This window comes from Lipotes vexillifer, unplaced genomic scaffold (genome assembly GCF_000442215.2).
Source record: "Lipotes vexillifer unplaced genomic scaffold, Lipotes_vexillifer_v1.1 scaffold510, whole genome shotgun sequence".
Lineage (NCBI taxonomy): Eukaryota > Metazoa > Chordata > Mammalia > Artiodactyla > Lipotidae > Lipotes > Lipotes vexillifer.
This window is the reverse complement of record NW_006797594.1, coordinates 1901956-1916721: the sequence shown is the minus strand read 5'-3', so window position 1 is coordinate 1916721 and position 14766 is coordinate 1901956. Positions and strand designations below refer to the sequence as shown.

At 37.1% G+C, this 14766-nt stretch overlaps 1 protein-coding gene across 1 annotated transcript in view; it reads right to left on the bottom strand.

Annotated features, from left to right (window-relative positions):
• Positions 1-3622: 3622 nt before the first annotated feature.
• The window catches only part of FAM174A (family with sequence similarity 174 member A), a 22341-nt gene continuing 11197 nt past the window's right edge, over positions 3623-14766 (bottom strand). The window contains exon 2 of the mRNA XM_007469733.1: positions 3623-3761. Within this exon, the coding sequence (XP_007469795.1) occupies positions 3623-3761 (139 nt within the window). The remainder of the gene's footprint in view (positions 3762-14766) is intronic.

Below are 14766 nucleotides of genomic sequence, written 5' to 3'. Positions count from 1 at the left end.
TGTAGAAAGATCTATGTAGTATTTCCACCAAGAATGCATACTCTGAATCTAATTATGAGGAAATACCAGAACATCACTTAAATATAAAATGAGAGGGATGCAATCTTCCGTATCTATATTATGTGAGTGAAAGAGAGAACACAAGAGAACAAATAAAGTAAAATGTTAAGGAAAGGTGATTCTAGATAAAAAGTTTAGGATACTCTTTGTACTATTTTTATTCCTATAACTTTTCTGTAGATTTGAAATTATTCCCAGACAAAAAGTTTCTTCTTTTTAAGTAATGTATGAACATATGCTCTTTGAAGAAAAAAAATCAAATAACATAGAAGTATATTGAAGGAAAAGTAAAAATGAAAATGAACTGTCAACCCCCCAATCTCACCTCTTCCCACTAGAAGCTAAGCTTCAAAGTCAGGATTTAAAAAATTTGTCTTTTCTATTCTGTTGCTTTAATGTGTTCTAAGCACCTAGACTAGTGCCAGGCATTAAATAGTTGCTGTATAAACTAGCTGCTACATCATTCATTTATCGGATGAATGAAGGAATGAATAGGTAAGTACACTTAACAGTGTGCTGTTCTCCTTACTTAATCTAGACATATGTATGTTAAAGTTTATTCTAAGTTTTTTAAGTAAATGGTATCATAATACTAAAAAATTCAAGCTGATTTCACTTCAATCATCATTGATAATTATCATTATCACTACTCCCAAAACTTGCTTCTCCATTATTACCATTTCTCTCTCTTTCACCCCCTAAATACAATACCTAAATCTTGTTGATAATACCTTTAAAAGCCTCTTGAATAATTCACTCCTCTATACTTCTCTTGCTATCACCTAGCACAGGCCACCCCATGTACATGTACCATCTAACGGGTCTTCTTCCTGGTCACCTTACTCCTTATCTTACTCTTCTCCAATTTATGCACAGTAATCTTCGAACTATAGCTTTGATTGTTTTCCCTGTCTTAAAATTTTCCAAGTGTCTCTTTGTAACCTGTAGAATAATTTCTAACTGATTAACATGGATCACAGCCTGCCTTCTGATTCTTTGTTCTGCCTTACCCTCTTCCTTTTGCATTCAAAGCTCAAAAATCATTCATCCACCCATTCACTTATTTCACACATATTAATATAGCATATATTTAACTTCTTTGAGTTTCTTGAATACACTATACTATACTCTTTTGCTTCTGGTACTTTGTGGCTGCAGTTCTGTCTCCAACTCCTGCCCCTGTATCCACCTTTCATTTAGCTAATTTTTACTCATGTCTCAAGTCTCAGTTTACATGTCACTTCCAAGAGGCTTTTCTGAACCATTTGTTTTTGGTTAAGTGTTCTGTGCCCCCACTATACGTTCTCACACCACCCTATTCTTATTCTTTCTCTGTTTATGTAACTGATTAATGTCTAGCTCCCTAATGGAATGCAAGATTCATGAGAAGCAGGGCATAAGAGAGGGATAAATATGGGAGAAAGGTCTGTGATGAAGCAAGATACAGAATAAAAGATGGCTACAGGTAACTATATCTCATGGAAACTGTCCCCTTCTTTATGCCCCTCCTACCTTCCCTAGTTCTGTCCCTCTTCATCACTCCTAGGCCACTTTCCCCACTACTACAACACAGATCTCGTTATCTGATTACATATATTCCAGTCAAGCGGCATCAATAGTTCTCCAATGATAGCAGGGCACTACCAAACTCCTTAAAAGACTACAAAATTCTTCTGGGCTTCCCTGGTGGCGCAGTGGTTGAGAGTCCACCTGCCGATGCAGGGGACACAGGTTCATGCCCTGGTCTGGGAAGATCCCACATGCCGCAGAGCGGCTGGGCCCGTGAGCCATGGCCACTGAACCTGTGCGTCCGGAGCCTGTGCTCTGCAACAGGAGAGGCCACAACAGTGAGAGGCCCACGTACCACAAAAAAAAAAAAAAAATTTCTTACTATTTTTCTAAAAAAAAAAGACCTTGCCCATCCCCATGACTTGTCACAGCTGATCCCCAGGTATAACACCTTGCATGTATAAATACATGTGCACACACAACAGGCTGCATTCCAGACATTTTCTGCTGCTTGCATTCTGAACAACTATCATTTTTCACAACTACTAAGCTCTGGGTGGTTGCTTCTGACTGTCAAGCACACTTAAAATAGACAAACTGGGCTTCAAATTCAGTTCCTCTTTGGAAACAACCCCTACTTCCTAAGTCAACAGCTTCCTTTTTTGTGTTCCCTTTCTGTGTATGTACAGAAGAGCTACCTCGTATGCATTTAGCTTTTTAAAATACTACAAATACCACACTTTTTAAATACTATAAAAACTTTGCTGAAAATTAAAGGAAAATAATTATATAAAAAGTGAGACTTCACCCCCCATCCTCCTCAATGAGCACCTTCTGTAGGGTGAGCCCAAGATGAGAGAAATGGTGAGGTGTTCCCTCAGTCAGTCTCAGTTCCCAACTGTATTTCACAATTACTGTCATTCTAGTGTGTAAAGATAAGTATCTATTACACACAGTGGCTCCTAAATGCACGCAAGCAACTTCATCAGGTTCACACCTAAAGAAGCAGTCAACAACTGGCAATATTAGACTTAATGGGCATTGTACAATACTTTATAGGCAATTTAAGGCCTTTCAGGGGGTATATTTGAATGTTCTAGATAAACTTTAGAATATTCTAAATAAAAACATTTTTATGTATTCTATTCATGTTTATTTTCACTAAGAGACTGAATCCCTAATGAACAATACAGTTGTTTTGTGCATGTTTATATATCAGGTCTCTAATACTATTTTATGGCATTTCATGAATGTATTTTTATTAAATGAATGAATTACCAGCAACTAAAAGCTCATATGTATTTGATTTAATAGCCCAATTTTTGTTGAGTCTTTTTTTTAACCCCCAGATTTCTGTACTCTTTCTATATGTACCTGATTCTGGACTCCAGTTTTCCTTCATCCAACTAATTCCTCCTCTATTCCAACATGACTTTCCCTATTGAGTGGAACCTTTATTGCCTCTTTTCCTCATTCCATTTGCATTGAAACTAGTCTATATCCATATAACTTTGTTTATCCAAACCTTTTAGGAAAGGTCTTAACACTCAGTGAGAATAGATCTGAGAATAGACGTTATAGCCACACTGTCAGACCACTGACCATTAGTCCCACAATTCTGCCAAAAACACTGTTTACAAATAGAATAACCCAGACTAAAACCAAAATATTTTCAGAATGCAAAAAGAAAATCAAGTTTACTAATCTCCCTCCCTCTCCCTCTCTCTCTCTCTCTCTCTCTCTCTCACACACACACACACACACACACACACACACACACACACAGAATTATTATTATGCAGCAGTTAAAAGGACCAAGCTCTTCAAGGAGATCTACAATAATGATTTCTTTGGGGGATGATAGTCTATTGTTTACATCTCTCTTAGCAAAGGAATGCGAATGCGAGCTATTGGTTGGGTATCACAAAGAACTTCATTAAACAGAACTGAAAATAATCATTTAGGATACAAACTGTTAAATGAAATTCTACTTTATTTTTTCAGTTTACTTGTCAAAGTACCTCCTGACTCATGGAATTAAACTGCTCAACACTTACCTTCGAGGATGATTGACATCAAACAATGTGTTATCATCATCTTCATCATCTTGTTCTAAAGGTGTCAATTCCATGTTTTCTATGTTAGTGTCCAAAACTCCGTATCTCCTAGTCTTTCGGTTTCTTCTTCTCATCCTATTAAATAGAACATATTAATGAATAAAAATTATTTGAATATGGTATAGATGATCTTTATACTTACTCGTAAACTAAAAATAAATTATCCCAGTTTCTGACATTGGAGGCATTCAATATCAGAATGGTTACATTTCAGAAACGAAACCAATTTACCACCTAGGATTATTAATTAAACAAAAGCTACTCCTGTATGTTTGTGTGCCATCACCATTTCTTCTGTCTGACATACCTTCTTCTCTTTCTGTCAACGTATAATGTTGACAGATAATCCCTCAAATCTTAGCTCTGGTACAATATTTTTACTGAAGGCTTATGTTCCAGCCTTTTTCCCCTCTCCTCCATGCCTTCTTACCACTGTGCAGTGTTAGGTACTTTCTGCCCCACTATGAAACTGTATGTATATATGCACTCAAATTCTAGACTAGGTAGCGTACACTCCTGGCTGCATATCAGAATCACCTAGGGTATTTTAAAAAGCTCCTTACTCGGGCCATATCGCCATACAATTAAATTATAATTTCCAGGCATAGGAACTACACATCAATAGCTTATTAATGTTCTACAAGTGTCTCCAATGTACTGAAAGCCACTATCCTAGATCAATGGTTCTTGAAGTGTGGTTCTCTGGATCAACAGAATCACAGTCATCTAGGGGCTTATTAGAAATGCAAATTCTCATGCCCACCCGGACCTAGTGAGTAAGAAACTTTGAATTTGGGGCCCAGAAACCAGTGTTTGAATAACGACTCCTTGTGAGTTTGATGCAAACTAAAGTTTGAGAACTACTGCTCTAGAGGAGAGAAAATATTTTAATATTTAACTATTATCTGTATATACATGAAGGCGTCTCATGATTTAGAACCCTACTGTCTCCTCTCTCAAATAACTTGTTCTTTTCCTTCAAATTATTTATCTCAATTTGCATATATGTGTGCTATGTATGTATTTATTTGAGTATTTATTTGCCTGTCTCTTCCACTGAGTTGCATGAGGGGAGAAGCCATGCCTATCATGTTCACCACTGTATTACTACTTTGTAGCACAGTGTCTGATTAAGATTCTCCTTAAATATTTGTTGAGGGTCTGAGTGACATCATATTCTAGTTCAGTGATCCAAATCTGACCCTGAAATCAATGCCTATATCACCTCCAATGTAACAACCTCAACTCTATACACAGAGAAAAATGTTTCACACAAGTATCTATGGGAGTTTAAAAACAAAACAGAAGATAGCAAGTAATAACAAATAAGTTTACTAAAATTCTGATTCACTTTGTATGAGGTAGTAAGTGTGATAAGAAATACTACAACTATAGCACCAAGTATAGAGCAATACGAGCCTCTGTAAAAATGATAGTGGGGACCGCTAGGAGACAAACTGTCCCGTGTGTGTATATATATTTGAGCCTTACTAAGAAATATTTGAGTCTTACTAAGCATCAGGCATTGTGCCAGCTTCTGGGTATAATGTACCTGGCTGAGTGATCAAAATTTACAAAATATTACTAACTTTAGGTAAAAACCGAGATAATTTCCACTAATTACTGCCTAAAAATCTATTCTATATGCCCACCCAAAGATGGTAGAAAAGGAAACCGAGGTTTAAGTATAGTATTTAGAGCTACAAATATAACCAGTGAAAGAGTTAATACTAATAACTGGCAAAAATGAGGTAGAACTGGTGATGGTATGAAGTATAAGCCTGTCTTTATATAGTGAAAAATTACATGTGTTTAGGTTGTTAAATTTACAAGTATATATATGTGTGCATGTTTCTATGCATTGAATATGTGTGTATGCTGATAAACATACACATACACACATACCTTATGTAGACCAGAAATCTAAACTTTTTTCTGTAAAGGATCAGACAGTAAATATTTTAGGCACTGTACATCACATATGGTCTCTGTCACACATTCATCTTAACTTCTTCAGTTATTATTTTGATTTTTTACAACGCTTTAAAAATGTAAGACACATTCTTGGCTCATAGGCCTTAGAAAAAACAGGTCCTCAGACTGGATATGGTCTATGGGTCAGTTTGCCAATCTCTGATTTAGACTTATGAAAGTAATTCACAGAAGAACTAAGAACAGAAATGAGAGAAGTACTGACACTGGAAGTAGGAATAGAAAGGTACAGGGGAATTATAGTTCACTATTGGTCTTTTTGAACCACATGATTTAATAACATTTGCATGCATTGCTTTGATTTTAAAAAGTGAATACATAAGAATGAGTGAAGCCACTTGGCAGCTTAAGTTAAGAATATTCAGAGTCATAATTTCTTCTCTTCCCTTTTGCCAGTCTGTTGCTCAACTTTCTAAACCATATGGCTTCCAAACATTCTGGCATTTTCAGTCATGTGAAATTATTTTTGGAAATAAACTAGATTCTTTCAAGTCACATATTACATATCAAATTTAGTCAATATGTTAATAACCAGGTCATTGTCACTCACAGGATACCTTGCCAAGTCTTTAAAAAGGAAATGATATGAACATAGAGTTTAAGGACTTTTGACACTTATCTCAGCTGACACTCTTCTCCACTTCCAAGGTCATCATCATACCTTGAATGATTTTCCAATCTTTCAATGAGTGGCTAATCTAATCTGCCCAATAACACTGTTTTCTCTTTCTGTTTAAACATTTGACTACATTGGTGTGAGCACTTTATCATTTATTTCAGCTTCTACTGTCTTTTAACGTGTATATAAATACCACCTTCTGAATCCAAACTCTTTAATAAGAACCTACTTCATATGCAAAGAATGTGTACTCTCAGGCACCAAATAAATAGGGGAATGCAGTTCAGTTAAAATGAATTTAGTATTTTAGTAAACGTCACTAATTCATACAAGAATAAGTCAAATAAAAAACTATATATTGTTAAACAGAATTTAAACTTGAAATGCAACGTCCCTAAGAATGTCTTTCCTAAGTCCAGGGATATAGGCGGTGATGGCTGCATGGTCATGACAGCTTTATGGTCATAAAAACATCAAATATAATAAAACACATCCATATGCAGTGATTTTTCTCAGGGAAAGCCAGAAACACTTATAAAGCTTTCAAATTATTGGGCTGATTCAATGAACCGCCTACTTAAAATACTAATAAATATGAAGTGAAAAATACAATACACATAAAAATATACTGAAACTTTAAGTAAAAAGGCTACTTCCATTTTTTAATATGCAGTATACATTATTTTTAAACAAAAGAGAGGAGGATTTAAAATTCATGTAATTTTAACAGCTGTGGCTCTTTTCCTACAAATTAATGTTTTCATTAAGCTCATGATGCCCAATTTGTCCAAGTATGTTAATAACTACATACATATAATCATAGATATGCACAGTTTTCTACCAGACATAGTAAACGCATAACTGCAACCTGAAAAAATATTTTGTTGGCTCTTCAGTTAAAAAAATTGAGACTTTATCTATAAATGTGTAGACAGGAAAATATGGAAGCCTAAGAAGGCAAAAGAAAATAGCAATATGGTTTATTATTATATTGAATTATATTCATTCATCACATGGCAATCACAGGTAAATGATCTTGATCAGATACCTTCCAGGTATTCAAGTTATTATTCAAATAGCTATCTAAAATAGATGCAGATTCCTCTATGTTCCATTATACTCAGGTTGGTAAGAATTATTTCTGTTTAAATAACATGTAAAAGCTACAGTAGAAAAATAAAACTAAACTACTAAGTAAGGTTGATAAAATTTTATGTAAAAATGTATGGTGCCACATAAAATAAACACAACAGAATAAAACTCCATTTCATTTTACTACTCTGTGAAAGGGAGAAAACCAATCAATGTAACCTGCTGTAACTTGCTGTACTGATCTGATTTTCTTGTTTTAACTGAATGCCTGTAGGGTATTATTAAGTAAGGAATTATATAAGTAATATTATTTCTTAATTTCTTCTATTGCACATTCAAAACTGACTGAGGAATATAGTATTTAGTGTATATTTTAAAGACATACACTCTCCTATATGACAAGGCACAATGATAAAGCAGAGTAAATCTTAATAAAGGTATGACTAATGATACAGAATTTGTTTGCCTTGACTTCTTTTGGCAAGAAAAGTGAATTACTGACCAAGAATGGTTTGGGAACTCATTTTTTTTTGTACTGAGACATAACTAAATAAAAATTGGTGAGCCACAATTTTAGTTGTCTATGATTTTCATGAAGAAATTCAACCCAATATATAACACACAGTAAAAATTATTTTATCTGAAATCTCTCTCATCTTCATCTCCCATTCACCAAACCTAATCCATCACTGAAATGTCACATTTTTCAAGAAGCAGACACCAGTAAGAGATGAGTATGTTATGAGTTGAATTGTGTCCCCTGAAAATTCATATGTTGAAATCCTAATCCTTAGTTGCTCAGAATGTGATGTTGTTTGAAAACAGGGTCTTCACAGAGTCAGTCAAGTTAAAATGAAGTCATCAGAATGAGCCCTACTCCAACATGACCAGTGTCCTTATAAAAAGATGAAATTTGGAGACAGATATGGATACAGAGAGAACACCAAGTGATCATGAAGATGGCCCATCTAAAAGCCAAGGAGAGAGACCTGGAACAGAACCTTCTCTGTATTAGTCTGCTCAGTTTGTCATAACAAAATACCATAGTCTTGATGGCTTAAACAACAGAAATTTATTTATCACCATTCTTGCGGCTGGGAAGTCTAAGATAAAGGTACCTGCAAGATAGGTTTCATTCTGAGGCGTCTTCCCTTGGCTTGTAGGCAGCTGTCATTTCACTGTGTGCTCACATGATCTCTTCTTCGGGTGTAAAGGAAGAGAAAGAGAGCAATCTGGAGTCTTTTCTTATAAGGGATCAGCCCTATTAGAGAGGGCCCCTCCCCTATGACTTCATTTAACCTTTTTCCCCTCCTCACAGGCTTTATCTTCAAGTACACTCACATATGAATTTTGGGGGGGGGACGTAAACATTCAGTCCAGAACACTCCCTCATAACTCTCAGAAGAAACCGACACTACCAATACCTTGATTTCGAATGTCTAGCCTCCAAAACTGTGACGTGATAAAATTTTGTTAAGTTCACCTAGTTTGTGGTACTTTGTTATAGCAGCCCTGGCAAACTAATACAGTATGCAGAAGCTCTACCAGGGGAAAGCTTCTGAAGGATAAAGAGGGAGGGAGCTGGAGACGAGGAGGAAATCCTACAGAGGGTGATACAGGTCTGACACCTGTGAGAGTAGAAAGGAAGGATGACAGGATAGGAACAGCAGTACCAGTGCAATGCAATTCTGAGAAAGTTTTGACCAGACCAGTGGTATGTCCTTAAGCAAAGGTTGCCTATTAGAGAAGGGAGTCTTCTTTCAGTCACGATGACCAGATTTGGCTACATTCAATCACTGGCTGGAAGCAGGTCTAGGAATCATGGCACTGGCATGGATGTTGTGACAGATCGAAAGCTGTGGAAACTAGAGGCTGTCCCCACAACAGGGTCTCTTAAAGGGAGGTTTGATCAGTGTACTTCCATGGTTGCCACAATCACAAAGTCCAACTGACTGAACTTCCTGAGAATCACTGAAGCTCACTTATAGTGCTTACCACTGCTACTATCTATTGCCTTAATTATTAAAATAGCTTTATAACTGTCTACCTCTGTCTACTCTGGTCATTCACCAATCTCCCCTCTAAAATTACCAGTGGTTTCCTACTGCTTGGCAGTAAATGATTCTGTAATAAGGCCTATAAAGTTCAACACAGGATGGCTCATACTTTTCTCTCCAGCCTCACCTTGCTCTTGACTCTACATTCTACTTCACTTTCTATACTCCACTGACAAAGACTTCCCTCATTCCCTCACAATAGCTATGCTTTCTCTGACATTGGCATCACAATATTGCTGTGGTACTGCCTATTCATTTTACAAGGAAGGCTTCCCTAATCTACCCAGCTAGGTCACAAGCACCTATTATTGGCTTCCATACCACCCACGCACATATCCTTTGAAGAACTTATCAAAGATGTACTTGCACACTTATTTTTGTAACTTTTTATCTTCCCTATTTGAATTTCATAGGAACAGGAAATAGATCTGTTCTTATCACTCTGCCTACAGCACACAAGGACTGGCATAAAGCATATGCCTAGGGCTTCCCTGGTGGCGCAGTGGTTGGGGGCTCGCCTGCCAATGCAGGGGACACGGGTTCGTGCCCCGGTCTGGGAGGATCCCTCATGCTGCGGAGCGACTGGGCCCGTGGGCCATGGCCGCTGAGCCTGCGGGTCCGGAGCCTGTGCTCCGCAGCGGAAGAGGCCGCAGCAGTGAGAGGCCCGCGTACCCCCGCCCCCCAGAAAAGCATATGCCTAATAAATATCTGTTAAATTATTTAAATTATTTAACTGAAATATTCAGATTCACAATAGGTCTTGCATTTTCTCGGTATAACAAAGACACCTACAATTTTATATGCAAATCATCACCTCTGGTATAAGAGAAGCCTGAAAGAACACCATCTCCAGAACCATATCACAGCAAAACCTAAGGGATCTAGCCAATTTTTAAATTGTAATTTGGTTAATAGCCCCCTGGCTCAGGACACACACACACAGACACACACCCACACACACAGTACTAGAATAATTAAGCATATTAAACATGCATTCACTCCAGGACCTCTAAGATACTCATTTAGGATGTTTTAGGTAGATTAGCCTACCTGCTTTAGCCCAGGTGATTCTCATATGCTACCTCAATTAGAACCACCAATATTCAACTTGTATCCTGTGCTGCGGAGTTTCATTTTTATCTTTTGGGTATGTAAATTTACCATATTATAACATGTGGTTATTCTTCATTTACACACTAAATAATTGAAGTTTATCCTTTCAAAAGCCAAACTATTGTTTTTCTTTTAAAAATCTCAGCATTCTACATGGAGCCATAACCAACACTAGAGCTATCCATGCCTTAATATATAGGATAAAATGAGTTAATTCTACTCTTTTTGATCTCTCAAGGATGATTGTAATTATACCACTTTAATGTAAAGCAATGGTGCTGTCATGAGTTATTGACCCCAAGTTGATAGACTACTGAACTTTTGAATCTTCTTGGCTTCTTTTCATAATTATTCTTGGGTCCTCTCTATTGGCTTATAAGTTACCAGGCTCTGTCACTATCACAAGTTTGACCAAGTGCAGCACTAAATAGAAGATTCCCCAGCAAGGTATCCTGCCACTCTTTATCTCCCGTAACAAGTTCACTGCTAATATCTAAAAGTTAAAAAAGATCAAATGCATGTTTATCTATGTTTAGGTTATTGCAATGTTGCTTTCTCTGATAGACCCCTTTTCTAAACAAGCTCCTTGTAATTCTGCATGTACGATCAGTTCTTGTGTTTAGATTTGTCTCCCATTTGATGGTATTCTGGTGGATACCCACAGGTGAAGTAAACCTTAAGTAAATGTCATGTAGCTTAGCTATGAAGTATCCTACATGCAGGTGCTCAGCACATACCTCCCTTGTCATCTTTCCTCTTTGTCTTTATATAGATTTCCTAGTGTTCTCTTTTAGGCCCTAGAATTTGGGATGTGAAGACTGATAATTCTCCTGACCTCCACCTCTAACAGTTCAGCATGGGTTTATTCCCCAACCAACTTTAAAGTCTTATTTACAAACCAGCGCCTCTAAGATTCATCCCGCCTCACCTTTGACTGGTTCTATGACCAACACTCTAGCAGATTTCTCTTACAACCTCCTTTTTTCTCCTTGCTCTCACCCCATCTCTAGCCTTGCCAGACCTAACCTCTTGCTGATTATAGTTTAAGAGGTCAGACACCACAGAGTATGATATGGGGGAAATACATTTTTTACAGAAAATACTGTAAAACCCCCCAAATATATTACAATAGCAATTCTAGATACAGAAAAATTTCACTAAGAATATTACTATTTACCGAGTGTGCACATATGTCAGGCATTGAGCTAAGCAGCTTGCAAGCATTACCTGATGTAATCCTCACAACAATCCTATAAGTATCCTCATTCTAAACATAGAAAGTCAAAGCTCAGGAAAAATTAAATTTGGGACAGTAAATGGTAGAGCTAGGATCCAAATACAAGCAGGTTGATTCCCAAGTCTAGGTTCTTAAACATTAAGCTATATTGTCTTCCTAATGATTCAAAGTAATTCTAACCAACATCCAAAATTAGCTACCAAACAGTCTTCTGATCCCTTACACAATGATCTTACATTATACCAGTCTGGATATATTGTTTTAAGTGAATTGCATTTTCGGGTTCATCCTTTCATGGTAAAAAGTAATGACTTGGTAGCTACTTACAATAATAAGTACATTTATGATGTTCTGGTTAGGCCATCTCTTAGTTTTGATCACTGTAACAGTATCTGCTTTTTGTTTATCCTAAAGGAAACTCTCTTCTGCCTTAACAGTACCATGATTTTGGTTAGACAGCAATTGAGCCCAGCCCTAAGAGATACATAATGATCATAATAATTGGTGCAACCAATCATGAAAATATAATTTCCCTTTTGCCAGTCACTGTCTAGGGCTAAGTAGATGAAACAGTTCAGACAAATGAGATAGAAGGGGTTAACTCAAGTAGTGGGGTTCCTGGGAAAGATTTTTCTCCTTGATAAAAAAGAACATAGGAAGAGAAGGCCTCTTTTCAGGCCCCCTTCCCTCTTTCCTATTTGAGATACTATTGTGTGGGAACATAATGCTTAAAGCTGAGGTAGCCATCCCATGGTGAGACAAGGAAAGAAAAAGCCAGAATCCTTGATAATCTCACAAAGTCACTGAACTAAGCCTAAGCCTGCTCATATTCATGATAAGAAGCAACTACAAAACATGTCCCTATGTTAAAGTCACTTTTAATTGGATATTCTATTACTCACAGGTAATAACCTCCTAACTGATAAGGGCATTGAGCATCCTAGCTTCTCTGAGTTAGGTTACCAGTGTTCCATCACCCACTTGTATGTTTCCATATGATTCTCTTCATTTTAAGAATCTGGATTTAAAGGTGGCCCATATGATAACTTGTCCAACTACTTCTTTACATAGTCCACATTCAGCACCATTCTATAAACACTTCCCAACGACTGTGTCATACACACAAATGGTTTACTGATGTGCCAAAACAAAGATCTCCTTAGCCCTTTGGAGTAGCTAACAGGGTCCAAGGTAGACAGAGATCAGGGCAAATAGTCTCAAGCATTTACCCTACATGAATATCAATTTCTAAGTGTGGCATGGCACAAAAAAGGTTGGGGAGCACTACCCTGGCCCAAATTCCCCAACAAATTAACCTCATTACTTTTATCTCCCAGAACTGCACATGATAAATATTGTTTAAATACAGAAAACCCTATTATCATATGTAGAAGAACAGACTAAAGAGATAGCTTTAGAAGCACAAAATCATCTGTGTGAAACTTTTGAAAATTGTAAATCACTATAGAATTTAAGTAAGGAGTCTTTCATTCACTTACAAATAAATAAATAAATAAAAAGAAGCACTCTCAGAAGCCTAGATTCTGTCCTTATTATAAGAGAAAACGGAAAAGATCCATGGAAGAGATCAGAAAAAGAGTGATAAGAAAAATAATAATCATTGTCACTAGTAAAATTCATTGAGCAGTTATTATGTGCCAGGAACTGTGCTAAGTACTTGGTATAGGTCCTTGAAACAATCCGTTCTGGTAAATACTATCATTTTCTCTATTTTACAAAACCTGAGCTGAACTTTAGAGCTGCTGTGTAACTTACTCAAGAGTACACAGCTCTTGGGATTAGAACTCAGAAAGTCTGACTTCCCATGACTATACTGAAAAGGAGTTAAAATAGTAAAAAGGAACAGAAGCCAATAGAGGAAAATTACTCAAGAATTAAATGACTGGTAACAAATGCAGTAGAGCTATTCAAAATAAAGACCCTTCTGGTAGAATAAAGAACATTTGGTAGCTTGGAGGTGATTAGTGACCTTACACACTGCTGGTCAAATTGCATGACACTTTTTGAGCCACTCATAGGGACTAGCATTTTAAACTGCTAGGCTAAAAAATATCTAGCAAGGTAGGTATGAATAATTTATATTCCTCCTTGATTCCTAGAGTAAAGATGGATCAGGGAGCTGTAAATATGTTGTTTTGGTGATGGTATTCTTTTCCTTTTTGCACCCATATTCCTTTATTGGTAGTATCACTTCCACAATAAACAGTCTGGTGAGATGATAATTAAGATTCCCACCACCTCTGCCAATAGATAGACTTAATTTATTTCTCCTTCCATGGAATTTGATTCCTAAGCTGAGGGACAAAGAGACTGAAAACTACTGCATATCTATACAATGGTATGTTCCTGCAAAGAAACCTGTGTGGTATTTTGATGTCTTGTCTCCTAAGCTGACTTAGTTTCTGCCTGTTCCCAGAACCAATTCTCCAGTTCTCTTTGACTTTCTGAGATCTCAACACTCTTCCAGTAAATCCCCATTAGTTTAAGTTAGCCAGGCTTGGTCTATGTGTTTAACTAAAATAGTAACTGACAGAAGCAGTAATCTAATATTCCTTTAATATTAGAATGAAGCATGAAAGGAAAAGTGTACAGGAGGAGAAAGATGGGGAATGTTATTTCTTTTGAAAAACGTAATAAAATAATTGTTTTCCCTATCCATTTGTTTTCTCAGTCTAATCAAACTTAGTTGATTTACTAAATGTCTGAGTACAAACACTGTACCTAGCCTTGGATAAAAAATGATAAGTAGGGCTTCCCTGCTGGCGCAGTGGTTGGGAGTCCACCTGCCGATACAGGGGACACGGGTTCGTGCCCCAGTCCGGGAAGATCCTGCATGCCGCGGAGCGGCTGGGCCCTTGAGCCATGGCCGCTGGGCCTGCGCGTCCAGAGCCTGTGCTCCGCAATGGGAGAGGCCACAACAGTGAAAGGCCTGCGTACCGCAAAAAAAAA